We start from the raw sequence: 27,811 nt of genomic DNA on the forward strand, positions 1-27,811 counted from the left end.
CTGGCAGATCAGACGTGAACACTGATAACTGCTGTTGCCGTGATATAATTTTTTATAAATTTATAAAAAAAAATTATATATATTTTTTTTATTTTATTTTTTATAATTGATTAGAAAAAAAATCCCTTCCTTTTCCCGTTTGGCAGTGCGTCGCCCATATCGCCCTATTGAACAAGCCGTCCCTGTTCCAGTATTTGTATTGGTTTGCGTCGCTTTCAATGAGGGACCTTTATTTTGAAGGCGACCCGCAAACTCCACACGGAGGACGACGACCACCGGTGACCATAGCAACGGAGTAAACAAACATTTTCAACGTGTGAAAAGCATGCATAAAAAGCATTTACAGTCAACAGAAATGATTAGCCCAAAAATAGATTAGAAAACAATTATGTGTATTGTTATACGTTATTCTGTAAACCTATAATGTTAGCCAGCTAACTAGCTAGCTAGAGTGGCAAGCTAGCTGTTTTTATTTTATTTATTTATTTATTTATTTGGCAACCTGATGATTTAAAAAAAAGTATGAAACTTTTCAAAGTGTTTAAACATATACCGAAGTTGAATTATACATTCAAAATGCATATTTAGCAAAGTACATAACTCATTGCGCGGTCAAGATAACTGGGAACTCGGAAGAATACGATGTCAAATCATGACGTCAGTGATCTTCAGGTTGGAGCTCTAGAAAGAGGCCCGAGGTCCGGAGTTGGAATTCCGAGTTGGATGACCGTCGAAACGAATTTTTCCAGTCGGAGCAGTTTTTTTCCCCGAGTTTCCAGATGTCATGAACAAACTGAAGTCGGAAGTTTCTGATTTCCCATTTGTTTTGAACGCGGCACAAGCATGTTTAGTTGTGTGGAGCGTGGGTAATGCGAAAGCGCCTCAACCAATGAAAACGTGTGATGGGCGGGACCGGCCTGTTCCGGTGTGCGGCGGCGAGGGGTACTTTGAGTGCCTTGAGAGAGTGATTGGATAGGCGGTACCATGTGATCATTGTCGTTAGACTGGAGTTTTTTTTTTTTTTTACGAGAGCAGAGAGCGGCTTTGGTCATTTCTCCGTCAAATTAATCCATATTGAGTTCAAACAAATAAAGGTTTCATACGATGGGAGATAAGAAGAGCCCCACAAGGTACAATTACATGTTTATCTAGAAAAATTACCACTTGTAAACCGAGCATGCGACCAATGGATGCGTAGCGGTTGTTACATTGTAGCTTCATGGCGGCTGACTGGCTCTTTTATGCCGGGGCTACCGTGTGTCAAATAGAAGAACTTTAACGTTACCTAGTAAATCTGACCATACGGCTCAGATAAGAGTCATTTGTATTGTTGTGTTTTTGTACAAATACACATCCATGAATGTTACCTAAAATGGCTATGCTGACACTGTCGCGCCCCTTCTGTCTGTCTGTGTCTGTTTGTTTTGTTTGAAGGCCGAAGCGGCAACCCAAGCCCTCTTCTGACGATGGTTACTGGGACTGTAGCGTATGTACTTTCAGGAACACCGCCGAAGCTTTCAAGTGCATGATGTGCGATGTCAGAAAGGGAACGTCAACCCGGTAAGAAGGGTTTACACTAGTTACCACATCCACAAAGTCGAAATTGTCTATCATAACAATTCATGAAAATATACATTTGCTTTTTGGTCTTAATTTAAGGTTAGGCATAAGGTTAGCAGTTTGGTTGAGGTTAGGTTTAGGTATAAAATCACATTTTAATAAGATGCATTCCTTCCAGTTCTCTGCTGCCAATGACTGGAACGAACTTCAAAAATCTCTGAAGCTGGAGACTCTTATCTCCCTCACTAACTTTAAGCATCAGTTGTCAGAGCAGCTTACCGATCACTGCACCTGTACACAGCCATTCTGAAATTAGCCCACCCAAGTACCTCATCCCCATATTGTTATTTATTTAGCTAATTTGCACCCCAGTATCTCTATTTGCACATCATCTTTTGCACATCTATCATTCCAGTGTTAATACGAAATTGTAACCATTTTGCACTATGGCCTATTTATTGCTTTACCTCCATAACTTACTACATTCGCACACACTGTGTATATATTTTCTGGTGTATTTTTGATTTTATGTTCTGTTTACCCCATATGTAACTGTGTTGTTGTTTTTATCGCACTGCTTTGCTTTATCTTGGCCAAGTCGCAGTTGTAAATGAGAACTTGTTCTCAATTGGCTTATCTGGTTAAATAAAGGTGAAATAAACTAAATAAAAAAGAAGTAGGTGGGGTAACTACTGACGACCGGTAAGAAGTCCAGACAGTTGATGTCCAATCAAATACAATTTTATTGGCCACATGCGCCGATTACAACAGGTGTAGACATTACAGTGAAATGCTTACTTACAGCCCTTAACCAACAATGCATTTATTTTTAAATAAAAAAGTAAAATAAAACAACAACAAAAAAGTGTTGAGGAAAAAAAGAGCAGAAGTAAAATAAAATAACAGTAGGGAGGCTATATATACAGGGGGGTACCGGTGCAGAGTCAATGTGCGGGGGCACCGGCTAGTTGAGGTAGTTGATGTAATATGTACATGTGGGTAGAGTTAAAGTGACTATGCATAAATAATTAACAGAGTAGCAGCAGTGTAAAAAGATGGGGTGGGGGTGGGGGGGCAGTGCAAATAGTCTGGGTAGCCATGATTAGCTGTTCAGGAGTCTTATGGCTTGGGGGTAGAAGCTGTTGAGAAGTCTTTTGGACCTAGACTTGGCACTCCGGTATCGCTTGCCGTGTGGTAGCAGAGAGAACAGTCAATGACTAGGGTGGCTGGAGTCTTTGACAATTTTGAGGGCCTTCCTCTGACACCGCCTGGTATAGAGGTCCTGGATGGCAGGAAGCTTGGCCCCAGTGATGTACTGGGGCGTACGCACTACCCTCTGTAGTGCCTTGTGGTCGGAGGCCGAGCAGTTGCCATACCAGGCGGTGATGCAACCGGTCAGGATGCTCTCGATGGTGCAGCTGTAGAATTTTTTGAGGATCTGAGGACCCATGCCAAATCTTATCAGTCTCCTGAGGGGGAATAGGCTTTGTCGTGCCCTCTTCACTACTGTCTTGGTGTGTTTGGACCATGATAGTTTGTTGGTGATGTGGACACCCAAGGAACTTGAAGCTCTCAACCTGTTCCACTACAGCCCCGTCGATGAGGATGGGGGCGTGCTCAGTCCTCTTTTTTTCCCTGTAGTCCACAATCATCTCCTTTGTCTTGGTCACGTTGAGGGAGAGGTTGTTATCCTGATCAGGCCTACCACTGTTGTGTCGTCGGCAAACTTAATGATGATGTTGGAATCGTGCCTGGCCATGCAGTCATGGGTGAACAGGGAGTACAGGAGGGGACTGAGAACACACCCCTGAGGGGCCCCCGTGTTGAGGATCAGTGTGGCCCGTCAGGAAGTCCAGGATCCAGTTACAGAGGGAGGTGTTTAGTCCCAGGATCCTTAGCTTAGTGATGAGCTTTGAGGGCACTATGGTGTTGAATGCTGAGCTGTAGTCAATGAATAGCATTCTCACGTAGGTGTTCCTCTTGTCCAGGTGGGAAAGGGCAGTGTGGAGTGCAATAGAGATTGCATCATCTGTGGATCTGTTGGGGTGGTATGCAAATTGGAGTGGGTCTAGGGTTTCTGGGATAATGGTGTTGATGTGAGCCATGACCAGCCTTTCAAAGCACTTCATGGCTACAGACGTCAGTGCTACGGGTCGGTAGTCATTTAGGCAGGTTATCTTAGTGTCCTTTGGCACAGGGACTATGGTGGTCTGCTTGAAACATGTTGGTATTACAGAATCAGTCAGGGACATGTTGAAAATGTCAGTGAAGACACTTGCCAGTTGGTCAGCACATGCTCGGAGTACACGTCCTGGTAATCCGTCTTGTGAATGTTGACCTGCTTAAAAGTCTTACTCACATTGGCTACGGAGAGCGTGATCACATAGTCATCTGGAACAGCTGGTGCTCTCATGCATGCTTCAGTGTTGCTTGCATAGAAGGGGTTTAGCTCGTCTGGAAGTATTGTGTCACTGGGCTGCTCGCGGCTGTGCTTCCCTTTGTAGTCTGTAATAGTTTTCAAGCCCTGACACATCTGACGAGCGTCAGAGCTGGTGTAGTACGATTCAATCTTAGTCCTGTACTGACTCTTTGCCTGTTTGATGGTTCGTCGGAGGGCATAGCGGGATTTCTTATAAGCGTCCGGGTTAGAGTCCCGCTCTTTGAAAGCGGCAGCTCTACCCTTTAGCTCAGTGCGGATGTTGCCTGTAATCCATGGCTTCTGGTTGGGGTATGTACGTACGGTCACTGTGGGGACGACGTCATCGATGCACTTATTGATGAAGCCAGTGACTGATGTGGTGTACTCCTCAATGCTATCTGAAGAATCCCGGAACATTTTCAGTCTGTGCTAGCAAAACAGTCCTGTAGCTCAGCGTCTGCGTCATCTGACCACTTTTTTATTAACCGAGTCACTGGTGCTTCCTGCTTTAGTTTTTGCTTATAAGCAGGCATCAGGAGGATAGAGTTATGGTCAGATTTGCCAAATGGAGGGCGAGGGAGAGCTTTGTATGGAGTAAAGGTGGTCTAGAGTTTTTTTTCCTCTGGTTGCACATTTAACATGCTGGTAGAAATTAGGTAGAACAGACTTTTGGATGTAAACGTATTGTGCAGCTGACGCTACAACCGAGGACTCATAAATAATTGTAATTGTAGCCCAAATTCAAGTGGTTATTTTGAATGAGACCTTTCTAATTTGGGGACATTATTTGCCAGATTCTATGTTCTGGCAGATTGTGTCAAATATGTTGTTTTTATCAATACAGGGATAAAACAACAAGTTTGAACCCTTCTAAATGACATTTCTCAGTAACATTTCTCAAGATGTCATGAGCCATGCACAGAACTTTTATATTTACATAAGTATTCAGACCCTTTGCTATGAGACTCAAAATTGAGCTCAGGTACATCCTGTTTCCATTGATCATCATTGAGATGTTTCTACAACTTGATTGGAGTCCACTTGTGGTAAATTCAATTGATTGGACATGATTAGTCCCCTGTAGCTCAGTTACATTTACATTTACATTTTAGTCATTTAGCAGACGCTCTTATCCAGAGCGACTTACAGTTAGTGAATACATTATTATTTTTTGTATTTGTATTTTTAATTTTTTATACTGCCCCCCCCGTGGGAATCGAACCCACAACCCTGGCGTTGCAAACGCCATGCTCTATCAACTGAGCTACATCCCTGCCGGCCATTCCCTCCCCTACCCTGGACGACGCTGGGCCAATTGTGCGCCGCCCATGACTCTCCCAGTCGCGGCCGGCTGCGACAGAGCCTGGATTCGAACCAGGATCTCTAGTGGCACAGTTAGCACTGCGATGCAGTGCCTTAGACCACTGCGCCACTCAGGAGTACAGTTGGTAGAGCATGGCACGTGCAACGCCAGGGTTGTGGGTTTGTTTCCCACGGGGGGCCAGTATGAAAATTTATGCACTCACTAACTGTAAGTCGCTCTGGGTAAGAGCGTCTGCTAAATGAATAAAATGTAAAATTTGGAAAGGCACACAACTGTCTATATAAGGTCCCACAGTTGACAGTGCATGTCAGAGCAAAAACCAAGCGATGAGGTCGAAGGAATAGTCCGTAGAGCTCAGAGAAAGGATTGTGTCGAGGCACAGATCTGGGGAAGGGTACAAACAATTTCTGCAGCATTGAAGGACCCCAAGAACACAGTGGCCATCATTCTTAAATGGAAGAAGTTTGGAACCACCAAGACTATTCCTAGTGCTGGCTACCCGGCCAAACTGAGCAATCGGGGGAGAATGGCCTTGGTCAGGGAGGTAACCAAGAACCCAATGGTCACCCTGACAGAGTTAGAGTTCCTCTGTGCAGATAGGAGAACCTTCCAGAAGGACAACCATCTCTACAGCACTCCACCAATCAGGCCTTTATGGTAGAGTGGCCAGACGGAAGCCACTCCTCAGTAAAAGGCACATGACAGCCCACTTGGAGTTTGCTAAAAGGCACCTAAAGACTCTCAGACCATGAGAAATTAGATTTTCTGGTCTGATGAAACCAAGATCGAACTCTTTGGCCTGAATGCCAAGCATAACTTCTGGCGGAAATCTGGCACCATCCCTACGGTGAAGCATGGTGGTGGCAGCATCAAGCTGTGGGGATGTTTTTCACCTGCAGGGACTGGGAGACACAGCCAAGACAACGCAGGAGTGGCTTCGGGACAAGTCTCTGAATGTCCTTGAGTGGTCCAGCCAGAGCCCGGACTTGAACCTGATCGAACATCTCTGGAGAAACCTGAAAATAGCTGTGCAGCAACTTTCCCCATCCAACCTGACAGAGCTTGAGAGGATCTGCAGAGAAGAATGGGAGAAACTCCCCAAATACAGGTGTGCAAAGCTTGTAGCTTCATACCCAACAAGACTCGAGGCTGTAATCGCTGCCAAAGGTGCTTCAAATAAGTACTGAGTAAAGGGTCTGAATACTTATGCAAATGTGATATTTCAAATCAAATGACATTTTATTTGCCATATGCGCCAAATACAACAGGTGTAGACCTTACAGTGAAATGCTTACAAGCCCTTAACCAACAATGCAGTTTTAAGAAAAATTAAACATAAGTGTTAAGTAAAAAATAAAAATGGCAAATAATTAAAGAGCAGCAATCAAATAATGTGAATGTTGACCTGCTTACATTTTTTTATTTTCAATTAGCAACAATTTCTAAAATCCTGTTTTTGCTTTGTCATTATGGGGTATTGTGTGCAGATTGATAAAAAAAACTTTCGCTTTAACCTAACAACAACATTTTGAAAAAGTAAACGGGTCTGAATACTTTATGAAGGCACTGTATGTACCTGCTGCTCATGGCTTAATATCCAATATTAATAATCACTTCTCTGTTTTTAGGAAGCCTCGCCCTGTCTCCCAAATGGTTGCCCAGCAAGTCACTCCGCAGTTTGCTTCACCCACACAACCTAAAAAAGAGAAGAAGGAGAAATCAGAGAAAGAGAAGAGTGAAAAGGAACCAACACTGAAAAAGAACAGCCACAAGAAGATGAGGTAAGGAGGAAACTGTTTGAACAACATATTCACAAAGATACTATGAATGTTGGAGAATATTTTAATAATCTCATTTAATTGCGATGATTTACATGATTACTACATTCTATCAAAGTCATTCACAGGTTCCAAGTGACCCCTCCTACTGTTAGTACCCTAACTAGCCATACTATTGACTCTCCTCTTGTGCTATTAATGACAATATACAGTGGGTATCATAAGTATTCACCCCCCCCCCCTTAGATGTTTTCACATTTTGTTGCGTTAAAGTGGGATTGAAATAGATTTAATAGTTTTTTTTCTTCTTCATCGATCTACACAAGATACTCCATAATGTTGAAGTAAAAAGAACATTCTCAAAATGTGTACTAATTAATATCTTTTAAATAAAATAAATATAGTCTTTGCGTAAGTATTCAGCCCCTTTGTTTAGGCAAGCCTAAATTAGTTCAGGAGTAAAATGTGGCTTAACAAATTACATAATAAGTTACATGGAACCACTCTGTGTGAAATAAATTATTTTTGAATGATTACCCTTTCCTCTTTCCCTGATACATACAGTACCAGTCAAAAGTTTGGATACACCTACTCATTCCAGGGTTTTACTTTATTTTTTACTATTTTCTACATTGTAGAATAATAGTGAAGACATCAAAACTATGAAATAACACATATGGAATCATGTAGTAACCAAAAAAGTGTTTCTTTTGAGATTCTTCAAATAGCCACCCTTTGCCTTGATGACAGCTTTGCACACTCTTGGCATTCTCTCAACCAGCTTCATGAGGAATGCTTTTCCAACAGTCTTGAAGGAGTTCCCACATATGCTGAGCACTTGTTGGCTGCTTTTCCTTCACTCTGCGGTCATCCAGAGTCACATGTATTTATTTTCCAAGCTATGGCACACTATTTTACATACAGCAGGTTTTTAAAGGACCAAAGAGTTTGGTCTACTTTGTGTATTCATTTTTGGCATGTAAAAAATATTGCAAGACTGGTATCGTCCCGGGCCTAGATGTAGAATCACGTGAAAAATGTCGGCAGTCAGACGTCTACAGCGGGTGTTCCCTAAAACACAGGGCGCTGAACGATCGGCAGGGGAACGCTAGATTCACATTCGGTGTGAGCCCTTACCCAAGAAAACGTACCGCTCTAATCGCTGCCAAAGCTGTTTCTAACAGGGTGGTGAATACTTATCTTATCAAGGTTCACTGAATATACAAAACATTAAGAACACCTGCTCTTTCCATGACACTGACCAGGTGAAGGCGCTGATCCCTTTTTGATGTCACTTGTTAAATCCACTTCAATCAGTGTAGATGAAGGGGAGGAGACCGGTTAAAGAAGGATTTTTAAGCCTTGAGACAGTTGAGACATGGATTGTGTATGTGTGAAAGTCAGAGGATGAATGGGCAAGACAAAAGATCTAAGTGCCTTTGAACGGGGTATGGTAGTAGGTGCCAGGTGCACCGGTTTGTGTCAAGAACTGCAATGCTGCTGGATTTTTCATGCTCAACAGTTTCCCGTGTGTATCAAGAATGGTCCGCCACCCAAAGGACATCCAGCCAACTTGACAGAACTGTGGGAAGCATTGGAGTCAACATGGGCCAGCATCCCTATGGAACGCTTTCGACACCTTGTAGATTCCATTCCCTGACGAATTGAGGCTGTTCTATGGTGCAACTCAATATTAGGAAGGTGTCCTTAATGTTTTGTACACTCAGTGTATATAAGTATTTTATTTGTCATAAATCATTTTCATTTTTCTAATCATTTTGATGAGTATTTTGTGTGGATCGTTGACCAAAAAATTACAATTTAAATACATTTTAATCACACTTTGTAAGACAGGAAAATGTGAAGAAATCCAAGGGGGGTGAACACTTATGATACCATACTTCTCTCTGTCCCCCTCCCAGGCCCAGGTTAAAAAACGTGGACCGGAGCAGTGCCCAGCACCTGGAGGTTACGGTGGGCGACCTGACGGTCATAATCACAGACTTTAAGGAGAAAACCAAGCCCGCCTCCACTCCTTCCAGTGTCGCCTCGGCAGACCAGCACAGTCCGAGCGGCAACAGCAGTTCTGACAACACAGAAAGGGGGGTGTCCCGGTCATCCTCGCCGCGGGGGGAGGTGTCCTCGGTTAACGGCGAGAGTCACTAGTCTCCCTCCCTCCCCCATTTCCTCCCTCCTCACCTAACATAATCTTGTGGAACCAGACAAGTGTGTCTCTGAATATTGCATACAAATCTGGCATGCAAGATTACGCCTAACGCTACACCCCTATGTCCCCCCCCCCCATATCCGTCACCCCTCACTCCAACCCAACATTTCAACATGCACACATTGTTAAAAAAAACACTTTTGCCAATAATACCATCACTACCAGTTCGAAATTAGGTTGGATACTACACTGCAGTCCCATGATGATAAGCATTATGAGGCTGGTGCTGGGAGGAGGCTGTGTATCATCAATGTATTGGTTTCAGACAATATCTAGGTCGTGTTCAGTAGGCAGCAAACAGAAGAAAATTGACTGAAACTGGGAGGTTATACCTGGACTCCAATAAATAAGAAACACTGATATTTGTTTGCTGTCGCACAACGTTTTAAAACATTTTGTTATGGTGTGCCCTAATGAAAACAACCATGGCCTGAGTGAACTGAACTGAAGCTGGGTCTTGACTGTTGAATGAACCCTGCATGCATAGCTAGCGGAGTGATGCCATGTGATGTGATTGTATTTCCTTACAACACCTCAGTGTTATAGTGTCATCACTCATCACACACTTAGTGGTTGGTTGGTTTCTGTCTCTTACCAATGTGGACTATTGCAGATTAAAAGAGTGCTTTAGCTACAGAGGAATACGAATATGCATTATGAGTAGGGTTTCAAAATTCTGGTAATTTACCCAAAATCCACAGGTTTTCCAGAAATCCCCTGGAAGATTCCCGGATTCAGGAGAGGATAAGTAGGAAATTCAGGATTCCGCCAACTGAGATTCCCGGAAAACCTGGGAATTTTGGGGAAGTTAGCAGAATTTTGCAACAACCCTAATTATGAGAGAATAAATGTGAAGCAAGTGGTCCATCTCTTGATTGTAGATTGACAAAGATTAATTTTGTTAGCAGCAGATTGCACCTGCTGGCATATGGTGTGCATTAATTCATGAGTAGATATTGGACCAGTTTCCCAGATACAGAGTAGTCCTGGACTAAAAATCACTGAATGGAAAATCTCCGTTGAACATTCTTCTTAGTCCAAGACTAGGTTTAATCTGTGTCTGGAAACAGGCCCATTGTTTAACAAAGCATTATTTTCAGTTTGGCTAACATTTTACTGCACATGTTACTGAATCATATCACTGTTTTATGTTATAGCCAGCCTTGTTGTCATATGTATGTCAATGAGAATCTCAATTATTGTGTTACTGTTTGTTTGAGTCAAAATTGAGAATATTGTTAAGTATGCTTCTCTTCCACAAGTTTGTAGAGTCAAGCATGCTGTCATCAACAGTGGTTTATATTGTAAAATATGAAATAAAACTGAACTGATAGGTTCATCAGTCAGACTTGAGTTTCCTCCATTTGTGCTTAGTGGATGGCAGATGGGGCCTAACCATAGACTTCTATGGCTGCGTTTAAACAGGCAGCCCAATTTCTGATTTTTTTTCACTAATTGCTCTTTTGACCAATCAGATCAGCTCTGAAAAAGGTCTGATGGAAAAAAGACAAATTAGTGGAAAAAAAATCAGAATTGGGCTCCCAGTTTAAACGCAGCCTAAGCTCTTCACACAGGAGACTGCATTTGGGATATTCATGGATAGGTTATAAAAATTAGGGCTATCTACAATTAGTGTATCTGCTAGAGTCTGGATAACTTGACATGCTTTGGAATTCTGTTAGAAATATGTCTTTATTTTAGTTCATGTATGTCAGAAACGTGTACACTGGTATACATGAGGTGGTATTGTATTGCAGATGTTTGTAAGGCTAATCTTTCCTAATCTCTTTCCGTCATAGCTAATTACTAAGGTGTTTAGGTAGCTAGTTTCAAGCTATTTTATCATAGTTAAACTTGTCCTGCAAGCCAGTGGGTGCGTTCCAGATACACATACAGTCGTGGTCAAAAGTTTTGAGAATGACACAAGTATTGGTCTTCACAAAGTTTGCTGCTTGAGATATTTTTGTCAGATTTTACTATGGTATACTGAAGTATAATTACAAGCATTCCATAAGTGTCAAAGGCTTTTATTGACAATTACATTAAGTTTATGGATAGAGTCAATATTTGCAGTGTTGACCCTTCTTTTTCAAGACCTCTGCAATCCGCCCTGGCATGCTGTCAATTAACTTCTGGGCCACATCCTGACTGATGGCAGCCCATTCTTGCATAATCAATGCTTGGAGTTTGTCAGAATTTGCTGGTTTTTGTTTGTCCACCCGCCTCTTCAGGATCGACCACAAGTTCTCAATGGGATTAAGGTCTGGGGAGTTTCCTGGCCATGGACCCAAAATGTCAATGTTTTGTTCCCCGAGCCACTTAGTTATCACTTTTGCCTTATGGCAAGGTGCTCCATTATGCTGGAAAAGGCATTGGACGCCACCAAACTGTTATTGGATGTTTGGGAGAAGTTGCTCTCGAGTGTGTGTGTTGGTACCGTTCTTTATTCATGGCTGTGTTCTTAGGCAAAATTGTGAGTGAGCCCACTCCCTTGGCTGAGAAGCAACCCCACACATGAATGGTCTCAGGATGCTTTACTGTTGGCATGACACAGGACTGATGGTAGCGCTCACCTTGTCTTCTCCGGAGAAGGTGTTTTCCGGATGCCCCAAACAATCGGAAAGGGGATTCATCAGAGAAAATGACTTTACCCCAGTCCTCAGCAGTCCAATCCCTGAACCTTTTGCAGAATATCAGTCTGTCCCTGATATTTTTCTTGGAGAGAAGTGGCTTCCTCGCTGCCCTTCTTGACACCAGGCCATCCTCCAAAAGTCTTCGCCTCACTGTGTGTGCAGATGCACTCACACCTGCCTGCTGCCATTCCTGAGCAAGCTCTGCACTGGTGGTGCCCCGATCCCGCAGCTGAATCAACTTTAGGAGACGGTCCTGGCGCTTGCTGGACTTTCTTGGGCGCCCTGGCGCCTTCTTCACAACAGTTGAACCTCTCTCCTTGAAGTTCTTGATGATCCGATAAATGGTTGATTTAAGTGCAATCTTACTAGCAGCAATATCCTTGCCTGTGAAGCCCTTTTTGTGCAAAGCAATGATGACGGGACGTGTTTCCTTGCAGGTAACCATGGTTAACAGAGGAACAACAATGATTTCAAGCACCACCCTCCTTTTAAAGCATCCAGTCTGTTATTCTAACTCAATCAGCATGACAGAGTGATCTCCAGCCTTGTCCTCGTCAACACTCTCACCTGTGTTAACGAGAGAATCATTTACATTTACATGTTTAGTCATTTAGCAGACGCTCTTATCCAGAGCGACTTACAGTTAAGTGAGTGCATACATTTTCATACTGGCCCCCCGTGGGAATCGAACCCACAACCCTGGTGTTGCAAGCGCCATGCTCTACCAACTGATCTACACTGGCAGCTGGTCCTTTTGTGGCAGGGCTGAAATGCAGTGGAAATGTTTTTTGGGGATTAAGTTAATTTTCATGGCAGAGGGACTTTGCAATTAATTGTAATTAATCTGATCACTCTTCATGACATTCTGGAGTATATGCAAATTGACATCATCAAAACTGAGGCAGCAGACTTTGTGAAAATTAGTATTTGTGTCATTCTCAAAACTTTTGACCACGACTGTACACTACATGGCCAAAAGTATGTGGACATCCCTTCAAATTAGTGGGTTCGGTTGTTTCAGTCATACCCGTTGCTGACAGGTGTATAAAATTGAGCACACCGCCATATAATCTCCATAGACAAACATTGGCAGTAGAATGGCCCGTATTGAAGAGCTCAGTGACTTTCAACGTGGCGCCGTCATAGGATGCCACCTTTCCAATAAGTCAGTTCGTCAAATTTCTGCCCTGCTAGAGCTGCCCCGGTGAACTGTAAGTGCTGTTATTGTGAAGTGGAAACGTCTAGGAGCAACAACGGCTCACCACGAAGTGGTAGGCCACACAAGCTCACAGAACGGGACCGCCGAGTGCTTCATGAAATGGGTTTCCATGTCCGAGCAGACACACACAAGCCTAAAATCACCATGCTCAATACCAAGCGTCTGGTGGAGTGGTGTAAAGCTCGCCGCCATGGGACTCTGGAGCAGTAGAAACGCGTTCTCTGGAGTGATGAATCATGCTTCACCATCTGGCAGTCCGACAGACAAATTTCGGTTTGGCAGATGCCAGGAGAATGCAACTTGCCCCCAATGCATAGTGCCAACTGTAAAGTTTGGTGGAGGAGGAATTATGGTCTGGGGCTGATTTTCATGGTTCGGGCTATGCCCCTTAGTTCCAGTGAAGGGCAATCTTAATGCTACAACATATGACATTCAAGACGATTCTGTGCTTCCAACTTTGTGGCAACTGTTTGGGGAAGGCCCTTTCCTGTTTCAGCATGACAATGCCCCCATGCACAAAGCGAGGTCCATACAGAAATGGTTTGTCGAGATCGGTGTGGAAGAACTTGACTGGCCTGTACAGAGCCCTGACCTCAACACCATCGAACATCTTTGGGATGAATTGGAACGCCGACTGCGAGTCAGGCTTAATCGCCCAACGTCAGTGCCCGACCTCACTAATGCTGTTGTGGCTAAATGGAAGCAAGTCCCTGCAGAAATGTTCAAACATCTAGTGGAAAGCCTTCCCAGAAGAGTGGAGGCAGATATAGGAGCAAAGGGGGACAAACTCCATATTAATGCCCATGATTTTGGAATGAGATGTTCGATGAGCAGGTGTCCATATACCTTTGACCATGTAGTGTATAAAATAATCTCTGGAACTGTCATTAGGGGTGTATTCATTACGCTGATTCTGTTGCAAAACGTTTTGCAATAGAAACTGTTTACTCCAAACGGAAAACGTCAACGAAAACGACAGTTTCTATTGGACAAATGCAGGTAAATCCACCCGTTTCGTCCCGTTTACTCTGTTAGCTTCCGTTTGGTTCTTAAATGGTAAACGATTTCCTTTGCAATACGTAATGAATACACCCCTGTGCTTTGGTTTCTTGACAGAAGGTGGGGCTCAAAGTTGACGTAAACACAACGCTAGTTAGCCAATGTAAATCCATATCTGAAAGAATGTTATGGTAGTACGGGTAAGTGCATTTTCTATTAACAAAATGCGATGTTATCTTCATGCACTTATGCTGTGCATGGTCTTTGCTATCTTTTCGGTGCTGTATGTTTTTAATCAACTACCGGTAACCTCGTCTTTTGAGTCGCAAGACGAAGACGGATGGACCGACAGAAGAACTAAAAAATCCAGTGGCAGGCAACCCCAATTTGGGGCCCAAGACACTGGGCACGTAGTCAGGAAATGTGGAGGAGTGCCAGGCCTTTTTGACCAGCAAGAACATGACAGGACCAGGTAAAATAACAGTTGATTAGCTAGTTAGTTGGCTACAAAAGTCAGCCAAGTAACTAGCTAATTCACCATTATCCACATTGCAATTTCAGGGTTTTTTTCTCCCCGTTTGCTAACGTTACCTATCAGATGTCCTGCCTAGTGCAATTAGATGGGTACTTACCTAAGTTAGCTATCTATTTCTACAACTATTCGCATTTGCTAGATAACCAAGGAGCTCTCTAGTCTACCCCTATCAGATTCAATCACCAAGGATCCAAAAGGCATTCAAATCTTGTTGTTCTGTCTTGTGTACTGAATTGGCAGTGTTTTACTGGAATCCCTATTAGAGACTGCCTCCTGATGTTTGTGGAATGAACTGATTATTGGGACCGTCTCCTATGAATGCTTGGTTGGGGCAACCCCTTGAAAGGCAGGCAGTGGCCACTTTACTTATTTTTCCACCTGGCGGTAGCAGTGCGTGGGTGAAATCACTGGTGAAGCTAAGCCAAAAAAAACAAAGAAGCCATGTTACAACCTAGTTGCATTGTTTGCTCTATAACCTGTTAGTTAATGTTAGCAACATTTTTGGACTACTAAACAACTATTGATTTAGAACCACAGAGAGTTACCGCAAGTCACAAAGAAAACAGGAGCTGCCTCAACTATTCCAGCACTATTTAAACATAATCAAATCACCTATGTTTAGTCTTATACAGTGACAACTAAAAGATACCAAAAATAATGTAGTCCAATCAACGTAAGCTAAATATGATTTGGCTGTCTATGGTTCTGATTTCTGTGTGCGTTTGTGCAAGTAGAAAAACATGTTGACTCACCCTACTTGTAGAGCAGGGATGGGCAACTTTGGTGGGGGTCACAAATAAATCTAAACTCATGAGGGGCTGCAGTCGCTCACGGGATCTGCGTACTCACATCCATACCCCCCCAAAAAAACATTTTAGTGGCCCCGCTCTTGACAACAGAGAGACAATTTTAAGGTTTTAGAGTTCATTTTGTGCAATTTGCCATTGGGTTTAGAGAAAATGTTGCTGTTTTTAAAGCAAGTTTGTTGCATTCTACACATTTTGCCATGGGGTGGAGAGAAGATTGCAATTTTATTACTCATTTCATGCAATTCTACTCATTTTGCCATGGGGCGGAGAGGAAAATTAGCTATTTTAGAGCTAATTTCTTGCAATTCTACACATTTTGCCAAAGGGTGGAGAGAAATGTTGTAAGTTTTTCCATCTTAATCTTTTATTTTTATTGGCTGGTCTGAGATATGGCTTTTTCTTTGCAACTCTGCCTAGAAGGTCAGCATCCCGGAATTGCCTCTTCACTGTTGACGTTGAGACTGGTGTTTTGCGGGTACTATTTAATGAAGCTGCCAGTTGAGGACCTGTGAGGCGCCTGTTTCTCAAACTAGACACTAATGTATTTGTCCTCTTGCTCAGTTGTGCACCGGGGCCTCCCACTCCTCTTTCTATTCTGGTTAGAGCCTGTTTGTGCTGTTCTGTGAAGGGAGTAGTACACAGCGTTGTACGAGATCTTCAGTTTCTTGGCAATTTCTCGCATGGAATGGCCTTCATTTCTCAGAACAAGAATACACTGACGAGTTTCAGAAGAAAGTCATTTGTTTCTGGCCATTTTGAGCCTGTAATCAAACCCACAATTGCTGATGCTCCAGATTCTCAACTAGTCTCAAGAAGGCCAGTTTTATTGCTTCTTTAATCAGCACAACCATTTTCAGATGTGCTAACATAACTGCAAAATGGTTTTCTAATGATCAATTAGCCTTTTAAAATTATAAACTTGGATTAGCAAACACAACGTGCCATTGGAACACAGGACTGATGGTTGCTGATAATGGGCCTCTGTACGCCTATGTAGATATTCCATAAAAAATCAGCCGTTTCCAGCTACAATAGCCATTTACAACATGAACAATGTCTACACTTCATTTCTGATCAATTTGATGTTCATTTAATGGACAATCAAATTGCTTTTCTTTCGAAAACAAGGACATTTCTAAGTGACCCCAAACTTTTGAACGGTACTGTATGTGCAATTGATAGACCTACCTAGTATTAAGCCATTAGACTACATCTGAGCTGCTTCAATGTTCGTATCTATTAGGCCTATAGGCTACTATTATCTAAAAGCTCACACATTTCACTGTAGCATAACCAATAACCTAAAGGTTACCATATTAAGTCTATGGCAACGTCACTTAACTTGGTACTTCATGTTTAATTATTTAATTGTAGAATATCTGTAGGCCTACTTGAAGCCCAATTCCTGCCTGCCGTTAAGACCACAAAGATTTGTTCAGCAATTTGCGAAAACCATTGTCATATTATTCAATTTTTAGGTCACATTGATATTTTCTATAGCAACGAAGGAATGAGCTACTTTGGCTTTATTCATTCTTGCTAACAGTTTGCACACACCTGAAGAAATACAGAATTTATTAAATCAAACATTGCATACAAAATAGCACGAGAAAACAGAATACATAACACATGTCAAACATAATAATACAAAAACATAAACACATAATAGGCTACTGAACGTTTATTCTCTTGATGGTAAAACTGTATTGTATATATATATATTTTTGAATAGCCATAAATAATTTAAGGACTACAGAAAGCTATTTAGCATACATTCTGGAGTCATTTTCAGCTTGGGACAGCTCCTGTAATGACACAGTTAAGTTGCACTTTGTAACGAGTGCACTGCATGGTGTTTTGGGAAATGGGTGTGTCATTTTCGGCTGTTATTTTTACGATGCATCATTAAAACATTTGTAAGCCTAAATTCCATTGCTATAGGGAAACCCGGCCCTGTAGTGTAGTGTAGTCTACCACAGTAGGAGTCATAATACCCATAAAACCTAGCGGTCAAACACGGAAATGGCTCCAATAATTTTTCCTCCATTCATTTGATCCATTGTGGATTTGAGAAACACTTCAAATAAGGGCTGTGTTTCGTCTTACCCTGGCGTGGTGTTTTGATAACCGTGTAAATCTCTCTCGGACAAGGTTACTTTTTTTAGAAATATATTCACCTGTATTTACCCCCCAAAATTGAAATGCTAATGTGGCCATCATACAGAACTACTAAGGCCTGTCTTACGAGAACATCATACCAAAGGTCAAGCATGGTGGTGGTGGTGTGATGGTTTGGGGATGCTTTGCTGCCTCAGGACCTGGACGACTTGCCTTAATAGAAGGAACCATGAATTCTGCTCTGTATCAGAGAATTCTACAGGAGAATGTCAGACCATCCGTCTGTGAGCTGAAGCTGAAGTGCAGCTGGGTCATGCAGCAAGACAATGATCCAAAACACACAATCAAGTCTACATGAAAATTGCTGGAAGTTTTGGAATGGCCTAGTCAAAGTCCAGACCTAATCCCAATTGAGATATTTTACATTTTAGTCATTTAGCAGACGCTCTTATCCAGAGCGACTTACAGTTAGTGAATACATATTTTTTTATACTGGCCCCCCGTGGGAATCGAACCCACAACCCTGGCGTTGCAAACGCCATGCTCTATCAACTGAGCTACATCCCTGCCGGCCATTCCCTCCCCTACCCTGGGCCAATTGTGCGCCGCCCATGAGTCTCCCGGTCGCGGCCGGCTGCGACAGAGCCTGGATTCGAACCAGGATCTCTAGTGGCACAGTTAGCACTGCGATGCAGTGCCTTAGACCACTGCGCCACTCAGGAGTTATGTTGTGGCAGGACTTGAAACGAGCAGTTCATGCTTGAAAACCCACACGTCACTGAGTTAAAGCAGTTCTGCATGGAAGAGTGGGCCAAAATTCCTCCACAGCGACGTGAGAGACTGATCAACAACTACAGGAAGCATTTGGTTGGAGTCATTGCAGCTAAAGGTGGCACAACCAGTTATTGAGTGTAAGGGGGCAATTACTTTTTCACACAGGGGAATTGGGTGTTGCATAACTTTGTTTATGAAATAAATATGCAATTGTTGTGTTATTTGTTCACTTATGTTCCCTTTATATAATATTAGGTTTTGGTTGAAGATCTGATAATTCAGTATCACAAATATGCAAAAGTAGAGAAAATTAGAAAGGGGACAAATACTTTTTCATAACACTATATATATATAAACTTAACCGTACCGGACCCAAAATCGAACCTTGTGGAACACCACGTGATATGTAATTTCTCTGAGTTATGTTCACCAAGGGTGACAAACTCTCGACTGGTTAAATAGGTCCTAAACCAATTTAGAACTGGACCAGAGAGGCCAACCCAGCTCTCCAGTCTGTCCAGAAGGACATCCTGGTCAACATTGTCGAATGCAACACTTAAATCTAAGAGTACAAGGACAGAGAGCTGTTTGGCATCTGTGTTGGCTCTAAAATCATTTACCACTTTAATTAATGCTGTCTCTGTGCTGTGGTGGGCCCGGAAACCTGATTGGAATTTTAAAAATACAGTTGGCACTTAAACAATTATTTTGTTGTTTGAACACCAATTACTCCAGAATTTGGCTTAAGAATGGAAGGTTGGAGATTGGTTTCTAGATTACTTTGCTTCAGAAGGAGTTTCACCATAGAAGTTTTTAGTGCAGTGAGGAAAGTGCTTGTGAACAGGGAGTGATTTAACAATAGCTTGCACTTCTTCAGATATGCAATTAAAACCTGTTTTGAAGGTGGTGAGCATGTCTGTGTCAACCAAGGGAAAATCAATCCATAGTGCCTTTGCGTGGTAGGCATGGGTACATATCATCAAACTTCTCAACAGTTCTTGCTTGACTGATAACCAGCCTAGTGTTGGTTATCTTATCTCTGAAATATGCTGCAAACTCATCACATTTAGATGAGGAAAGTTCACATAGGTTTGCAGGGGTAGGATTTATCAGGCCGTCAGTGGTCGAGAAGGGCACTCAAATTATTCTGATTTTAAATAGTGATCAAGTTAGAAAAATTAGCTTGTCTGGCATTTTTAATTGCCTTGTTATATATGCCAAGTTGCTCTCTCGGAATATCATAATGGACCTGCAACTTTGATTTGCTATTAAAGTTATCAACTAAATCATCAGAAGAGGAAGGCGGAATATGTGGTAGAGTATGTGGTAGAGTATTGTTCATACACTAAATAAAATCTGTAGCATCTTCAGAGGTAAGATAGCATTTCTTAATGTGTTCAGTATTACCCTGTGCTATGGGCAAGAAGGTAGTACAAAATACACAGTGGTGATCAGATAATGAAACATCAACAATAGAGGATATGTCAATAGAAAGTCCCTTGGTAATAACCAGGTCCACGGAGCTCAAAAGATTAATACATTCAATGGCGTTGGAGTCAGTCTCTTTCTCAACATGAATATTAACATTGCCCAAGACAATGATTTTATCATAGTTCTCAAGGACAATAGACAATGGTTCAGATAGATAAGTAAAGAAAGTGGGGCAGTGCTTTGGTGGCCTTTACAGGGTATTGGCCAGCACTGGTGGCTGACATTTAAACAGTATAGCATAATGCTCAAAAGACCCAAAGTCGCCAAACGAAATGTCCTTTACAGCTGAGAGCATTGGTAAAAATAGACTGTCCCCCCACCCTTTTTCCCTTTTCTGATAGAGTATGAAAAGCTGTAGTCCGGGGGGAGGATTCAATAAGAGCGGCACTACAGATCTGGGACCAGGCTATAGGAGGACCACCTAGCACATTTCTTTAGCCTTTCTAGCTCTTAGTTTGTGGATCCAGCTTCTATTCTTTCCTCAGAGTGTGTGTGTGTGTGTTCTCTTATCAACAATAACACAGACTAGGCTGTACACACACACTAAAGGACTGCGTGCCAGACGTCTGACCCTGCCCCTGCTTAAATGTTGCTCATCATTGCCACCCTCTCTTCATACTAATCTCTACCCGGTCCTCTCACCCAAAGGTTGGTTGTCCCGACCCTCCATCCTTCTCCGTTGTAGATTTAATAATGTTGGGAACTCCCTCCAGCCAATACTTACCCCAATCAAATGCTTTTAAATCCATGACGGAGACTGTGCAAGTGGTGCCCTTCTTCCAAAGTGCCCTAAGATGCTGCCCTCCTCCCTTTTTTTTATCTCTTACTATCTCAGGGAGAAGCCAGCCTCCGCCAGCGTCCATGAGGCCACTAGAGATGAGCGGATCCATCTGGCTGTGGTTGCCTGTGGTCCCAGACTAGAGGAGACTCTCACCATGTTAAAGTCTGCTCTCCTCTTCAGCACCAAACCACTACACTTTCACATTTTCGCAGATGATCATCTGCATGGCAGCTTTAGAGAGTCTGTAAGTATGGAGAACAGGAATTAGTGGCAGGATGAATTTAGGTACTAGTGATGTGGCCTAGCAGTTAAGGGGATGGAAGAAGAAAGAAGCTGCTGATCCAAGTCAGACTTTGAACTAGATATCTATACCTGTGCAGGTGTGTGGTTGTCTGTTAATGCAAACCTGTTCACTTGTGTCTGTCCCTGTGTATTTTCCCTCAGCTGGACTTGTGGCCCAGTGTCTTCCAGACCAGGTTTAACTACACCACGTACCCCATCACCTTCCTCCGTGAGAACGCCAAGGAGTGGAAGAAACTCTTCAAACCCTGTGCTTCTCAAAGGCTCTTCCTACCGGTGAGTCCTTATGGTTTGATGAGACTGGCCATAATGAAAAAACGGTTCAGTGTCCCCCTTGCTGAGAACAATACAAGTTTGTTTATGAGATATTGGACCCAGATTAAGCCCATTCCTGGACCTAAATGACTTTCAATCACGATTCTCCATTGAAATCTGGGTCTGGGAATCTGGCCCATGGCATGCTGTCAGAGTAATGTGTGTAATGTTTGACTATGTTCTTGGGCATTCTAACCTTTTGTCTCTCCTCTCCAGTTGATCCTAAAAGACGTAGACTCTCTGTTGTACGTGGACACCGATATCTTGTTCCTTCAGCCTGTAGAGGAGATCTGGTCCCTGCTGTCCCTCTTCAACTCCACCCATCTGGCAGCCATGGCCCCGGAGCATGAGGAGCCACGCATCGCCTGGTACAACCGCTTCGCACGGCACCCTTACTACGGAAAGACCGGGGTCAACTCTGGGGTCATGCTCATGAACATGACCCGGATAAGAGAGAAATACTTCAAGGTAATTGTGTCAGTGGGAATGTGCGTCTTTGTGTGTTGGTGTGTGTCAGTGCTTGAGAAGAGGTGTCAGGATCTCTTGAACTTTCTCCACTTATTTTTTTGTATGTTCTGTTAAAGCATTTTGAGTCTGGAAAGGCCAAACTGTTCAAGGTAATTTGTAAATTATCATAGTTGTGTTCTTCAATTTGTAACATTGGCAATGGCATTTTCTGTAAGTCTACTGCACCACCAGTATTGACCAGAGGAGGTCACTGTTGCCATTATTTTGCAAACGCTCATCAACAGTGGCTCACAAACTGTACTGCACGGTTTCCCAAACTCAGTCTTCGGGACCCCAATCAACTAATCATCAAGCTTTGAATCAACTGTGTAGGGTTAGGGCAAAAACCAAAATGTGCACCACTTGGGGTCCTGAGGACCAAGTTTGGGAGACGCTGGTGTACTGTGTTAAAATATATCAACATGCCTCAGACACAAAGTATGAAACAATGAGTTAATTGTTTGGTGTCAGTCAGGAGTTTGACTGTTTTTAGTTTTCCATCTTTATTGTGTAAGAACGAATGTGGTGCACAGTGTCATTTAACATTTGGTTTCTCTCTCTACTATGACTTGTCGTAACAGAATGACATGACGTCAGTCCCCCTCCAATGGGAGGAGCTGCTGATGCCACTTCTCCAGAAATATAAACTCAACATCACCTGGGGAGACCAGGACCTGCTCAACATCATATTCCATCATAACCCAGGTGAAACTCAGCTTCATTAGGTCCCACCGCTTCAAAAAAACGTTGTGCAACCGAAACAAAAATTTGCTTTTCTTATTGGACAGGTTTCAGATAGTACTTCCATGTTTCTGTTCTTTTTATTTTGTTTTATTCAAGTGAACATGACCCAGACAGACACATTGCTTTATTGTTGAAACTATCTCTTTAGCTTCTTTGTCTAGAGGAATAAGCGTTTTCTGTAAGTGTGCAACTCGCACAATGGCGTAACAGACACCCTCAGCTAACTGTCTCCCTCCTTTATTTCCTTGTGCAGAGAGCCTGTATGTGTTCCCGTGCCATTGGAACTACCGTCCAGACCACTGTATCTACGGCAGCAACTGTCTCAAAGCCGAACGAGAGGGCGTCTTCATTCTCCACGGAAACCGAGGCGTTTACCATGACGACGAGCAGCCAGCGTTCCGGGCCGTCTATGAAGCCATCCAGAAGGTAATGACTTCCTCAAATAATAATAATAAACAACTATAACTAGCTTAATTTTTGATTATATTTAAATTGGTTGTGGTTAGAAAAGGTGTTCTACCCAGTTACAAAACGCACTTTGGTTTTGTAAATCATCTGGAATCAGTCAGACTGTTCGTCACTAAATACTCTTAGTGTTGGAGTTAACATTTCCTCTCCTGTCATTCTGTCCTCAAAGTGTGGAAATGGATATAATACACAGGAAAATCATGTTTGACTGAACTGGGCCTTTAAAACAACAAGCTTTAGAGGTTTGAATAATACTGTTAAATTGTGAAAATTAATAATGCCCTTTTCGTGTAAGAGCTGTTTGAAAAGACCGGCTGAAATTTCATCTTGTTTTGGTGCGATAGAGATTTGGCCTGCCTGGTGACATCCCAGGCTGTAGTCAATAGACCAATAAGAAATAGTTCCAAACCTCTCTGCCAATAACAGCTAGTTTTCAGTTTTTCCCTCCCCACTCAGACCACTCCCAGACAGTCCTAGCAAAATTCTTGCTTGAGAAATCACTTCTAAGAAGCTATTTTTGTTAATTTATTTTACAATTTTAATGAAAACAATCACAGCAAGGTACTTTAATTGTTACCCAAAAATGATTTGATATTGAGATAAATACTGCTGCATTGGACCTTTAATAAAACAACCTATCCTCTAACATTTGCTCAATTACATCATCAGGGCACTCAGGGCCATTGCTTTTCTATTAGGGGGACTTCCATCCATCCAGATGAAAATGCTAAATTGATAGTCCCTTTAACTTCTCTGTAATTCTGCCTCAGCTACTTACCTACTGCCCAGACCTGCGTCCACCCACCGATCACTCCTAGTACTGTAATCTTTAGAACAGGGTTCCCTAACTGGTGGCCCATGGGTGATTTTATTTAGCCCCAAAGTTTTCTGAGCAAAAACAAAAGTGACATAAAATACTGTAACAACACCAGCAAATCATCTCCAAGTTTATTATAATTTTGGAAATCTGTTCCAAAGTATTCCCAAGGATAATAAAGAGATATACACTGAGTGTACAAAACATTAGGAACACCTTCCTAATATTGATTTGCACCCTCTTTTCCCCCCAGAACAGACTCAATTCGTCGGGGCATGGACTACAAGGTGTCGAAAGCATTCCACAGGGATGCTGGCCCATGTTGACTCCAACGCTTCCCACAGTTGTCAAGTTGGCTGGATGTCCTTTGGGTGGTGGACCATTCTTGATACACACGGGAAACTGTTGAGCTTGAAAAACCCAGCAGCGTTGCAGTTCTTGACACACTCAAACCGGTGCACCTGGCACCTACTACCATACCCCGTTCAAAGGCACTTAAGTATTTTGTCTTGCCCATTCATCCTCTGAATGGCACACATACACAATCCATGTCTCAACTGTCTCAAGGCTTAAAAATCCTTCTTTAGCTGGTCTCCTCCCCTTCATCTACACTGATTTGAAGTGGATTCAACAAGTGACATCAAAAAGGGATTAGCTTTCACCTGGATTCAGCTGGTCAGTCTGTCTAGGAAAAAGCAGGTGTTCCTAATGATTTGTACACTCAGTGTATATGATCGTATACAAATGTAAGCAAGGTTAGAAATTATTATGTTGTAGTCAAATATTATATATGTTTGGGCTTCTTGCGGTCGATTTGCAATCTACAAATTGTTTGTAATTATGTTCCGGCCCCATGACCATCCGCTCAAGAAAAAATCGTCCTGCGGCAGAATCTTGTTGATGATCCCTGCTTTAGATGCTGTACTGTTCTCCTCCTCCTTGTCCTACTCCTCCTCATCTTGCTCCCATCCGTCAACGGAGAGAGAACCCCCCTACTCACAGCTGCAGCCTTCGATCTGCTCTTGTTGATTTCAACAGGCAGGCGGAGGGGGGGGGGCAACGAGGCAAGGAACGAGGGAGGGATGGAGAGAGAGAGGATGGGCAGCAAGGGAGTGAGCGAGAGAGAGAAACGTAGGGAGGGGAGCTTCATTAGCTGATGTCCATCCATTACCTCCGTGGCCCCAGACCACTATCTGTGTGGCCAATATTCTCAGCCATTAACTAAACGAGCAGGCTTCATTACGGACCCAGCACTCGGCCCAATGCCACCATCCGTCTCTCAGAGAGGGAGCATGCACATACATGAACACATACACACACAAAAGAGCATACACACACACACACACACACACACACGCACAGTACAAACTCCTACAGCAGGGATTCCCAGGTGCATTCTAACCCAGAGTCCACTCATAAACAACTGAGAAGGAAATGGTTTGATGGTGAAACGTGCTGAAACTTAAGCCAATAGTGCTCTTTAGGTTGAGAGAATTGTTTCAACGTTTTCTTATAGTGAAGCTGTGTTTTTGATGGCTAAAATAAAGTATTTAGCCAGCCTTTCAACAGCTTGTGTTCCGTCTGTCGAGCATTTGGAAGAAGCTCTTACCAGTTCTTCCTTTGCTGCCACTCTCTCTTTCATTCTGTTCCTTTACTCCTCTCAGTTTCCTCTCCCTGCTCCCCCATTCCCTCCCCTCCCAGTCCTTTGAGGACAGCAGGCCTGAAGCCCATACTGTAGCAGGCATTTCTGGAAAACACTCTCATTCTCAGCACACAAAGAACTCAGTCAGTGCCTCTCCCTAGACGACTTATCCCAGCTTGCACTGAGGCTGCTTGGCAATATACCGGGCTCACCATTACTGATATGAGCCAAACCCACAGAAGCGTTGTAAAAAGGTTAGTGCTGATGATGCTATGTTGAGACACAATGATGGGATGTTGTGGACAATGAACACAAAACACACACACACACACAGACACACCAAGAAGACCACCATCACCACCCAACAGCATCCACATAAAAATCGATAGGAGTCTGTTAATGCTGCTTTATGGCCTGCTGTTGTGTATGATGGATGATAAAGCAAGTGTGTGTGCTTCCTTTGAGTGACCTAATGCTTAGCCAAACTGGGTTCCAATGAGGCCTCGTAAAAAGGTAATTTCCTCTTTACTGTGAGGGCTGTAAAAGTGGGGCTCACCCATAGAATGTCAAAAAGACTGATTCTTTATTCATGGATATGACAGAAGACAGAAGAGATTGGGTCTGCAGTGACTGAGAGTCTTGGACATTTGTGTTGGGTTGTGGCATTTACATTACAAAACCAAACAACCGCCATCTCTTGAGAGCTTTGTCCATAGTTTTCCCATAATGCTGCATCGTTTATTAATCCCAGTGTCCAAAGAGTGGAGGGAGACATGAGGTGGAGATACTGTGATGAGAGTAACAGAAGCAAGGGTCGAACCCTGATCTTTTGGGGCAATTTGTGGTCGTCCAGAGTTGATTGCAGCAGTGCTACCAGTACACTACTAGACCAAACTGTAATTGATATCCATGTCTTTTTTCTCCACAGTACACACTTGGGGACAACCTAGTCCAGTCCCTACTCCTCCCACTGGAGGCAAATCTTCAGGAAACCAAACACACCTACTGTGGAAGAGCTAGCCAAATGTTTACTAAGAGGTTAAAACAGAGCATCAGCATACTTCAACAGGAAACCATAGAGGGAAGATGATGTATACCACTAGACTACCACTCTTCTCTACCATCAATGGCTGACTGACACTGTGGCACACCTCTAAAATATGCCACCAGGGGTACAGGGAGTGCATACATTCCTGGCATGTAAATGTGATCCCGGGCGGGATTTAGCCCACACTCTTTCCTCAACCGTCCATGCTCAAGTTAGATGAATCAGTCATCTGTTTAGAAACGGGCAACAACTACCGGTGCATCAACACTGCTCCAAAGACAATTTCAAGGGGAATATGATCAGTGTAATACATTGTCTGTTATCCTATGGAACCGTTGTTCCTCAAAAAGCCGTCCTGTGAACATAATAATCATCAGGTTATGTAACTGCAGTCTCAATGGTGGGAAAGCACTGAAATTAAATAACTTTGACCTTCTAGAGAATTTGACCTTTCTATCATCTGATGTCAAAATGGTACACTTGACAATCAGGTTGCAGTATGATTTTCACCTGTGATGAGAATGTCAGTCTGGCAATCACATTGGAATCCTCAGAAGTATTCAAGGAAGAGAACCCATCACGGTTCTTTATATGCCCTGCATGATCAAAAAGTATATATTTTATTTAAAGTATATATTAATATTATATAAATTAAATTTAAATGTAAATCTGCATTGTTTCATGAAGAATGACAACACATCTCTTAAAGTATGTCATAACTACTCCATGAATGCAGTTTCTTTTGTACAATACTTGATTGTAAACAAATGCTCATGGAATGTGTTTTGAGATTAGAATCTGAAGATATCAATATTGGGGTTATACAGTGCATTCGGAAAGTATTCAGACACCTTGACTTTTTCCACATTTCATTGTGCCGTATTCTAAAATGGATTAAATTGTTTACATAAGTATTCAGACCCTTTATTCAGTACTTTCTTGAAGCACCTTTGGCAGCGATTACAGCCTTGAGTCTTCTTGGGTATGACGCCACAAGCTTGGCACACCTGTATTTGGGGAGTTTCTCCCATTCCTCTCTGCAGATCCTTTCAAGCTCTGTCAGGTTGGATGGGGAGCATCGCTGCACAGATATTTTCAGGTCTCTACAGAGATGTTCGATCGGGTTCAAGTCCGGGCTCTGGCTGGGCTGCTCAAGGACATTCAGAGACTTGTCCCGAAGCCACCCCTGCGTTGTCTTGGCTGTGTGCTTAGAGTCGTTGTCCTGTTGGATGGTGAACCTTCGCCCCAGTCTAAGGTCCTGAGCACTCTGGAGCAGATTTTCATCAAGGATCTCTGTACTTTT

General features: G+C 42.8%; 2 protein-coding genes across 3 annotated transcripts; both read left to right on the forward strand.

The window, feature by feature from the left end:
• Positions 1 to 998: 998 nt before the first annotated feature.
• LOC121577050 (YY1-associated factor 2) lies at positions 999 to 10,656 on the forward strand. The gene is made up of 4 exons (XM_041890762.2): positions 999 to 1,130; positions 1,435 to 1,560; positions 6,932 to 7,084; positions 9,004 to 10,656. The coding sequence occupies exons 1-4, from the start codon at positions 1,105 to 1,107 to the stop codon at positions 9,245 to 9,247; spliced, it is 549 nt and encodes a 182-aa protein (XP_041746696.2). The 5' UTR covers positions 999 to 1,104; the 3' UTR covers positions 9,248 to 10,656.
• Positions 10,657 to 14,280: 3,624 nt separating this feature from the next.
• Positions 14,281 to 27,398, forward strand: LOC121577051 (glucoside xylosyltransferase 1). Of its 2 annotated transcripts, XM_041890764.1 has the most exons (8): positions 14,281 to 14,359; positions 14,483 to 14,631; positions 20,722 to 20,911; positions 21,112 to 21,243; positions 21,499 to 21,750; positions 22,371 to 22,494; positions 22,787 to 22,959; positions 26,389 to 27,398. In XM_041890764.1, the coding sequence occupies exons 1-8, from the start codon at positions 14,348 to 14,350 to the stop codon at positions 26,548 to 26,550; spliced, it is 1,194 nt and encodes a 397-aa protein (XP_041746698.1). In that variant the 5' UTR covers positions 14,281 to 14,347; the 3' UTR covers positions 26,551 to 27,398. The 2 variants fall into 2 exon arrangements, with proteins under 2 accessions (XP_041746698.1, XP_041746697.1); XM_041890763.1 differs by having other exon boundaries at positions 14,287 to 14,631.
• Positions 27,399 to 27,811: the final 413 nt, after the last annotated feature.

This window comes from Coregonus clupeaformis, chromosome 11 (genome assembly GCF_020615455.1).
Source record: "Coregonus clupeaformis isolate EN_2021a chromosome 11, ASM2061545v1, whole genome shotgun sequence".
Taxonomy (NCBI): Eukaryota; Metazoa; Chordata; class Actinopteri; order Salmoniformes; family Salmonidae; genus Coregonus; species Coregonus clupeaformis.

Bases quoted from the DNA above. Each gene is read 5' to 3' on its own strand.
- LOC121577051 (XM_041890763.1), top strand. From the start codon at position 14,348: ATGGTAGTACGGGTAAGTGCATTTTCTATTAACAAAATGCGATGTTAT. The intron at 14,632-20,721 runs GTAAAATAACAG...TTACTATCTCAG, and splicing joins CAAGAACATGACAGGACCAG to GGAGAAGCCAGCCTCCGCCA. The intron at 22,495-22,786 runs GTGAAACTCAGC...TTCCTTGTGCAG, and splicing joins CATATTCCATCATAACCCAG to AGAGCCTGTATGTGTTCCCG.
- LOC121577050 (XM_041890762.2), top strand. From the start codon at position 1,105: ATGGGAGATAAGAAGAGCCCCACAAG. The intron at 1,561-6,931 runs GTAAGAAGGGTT...CTCTGTTTTTAG, and splicing joins AGAAAGGGAACGTCAACCCG to GAAGCCTCGCCCTGTCTCCC. The intron at 7,085-9,003 runs GTAAGGAGGAAA...TCCCCCTCCCAG, and splicing joins AACAGCCACAAGAAGATGAG to GCCCAGGTTAAAAAACGTGG.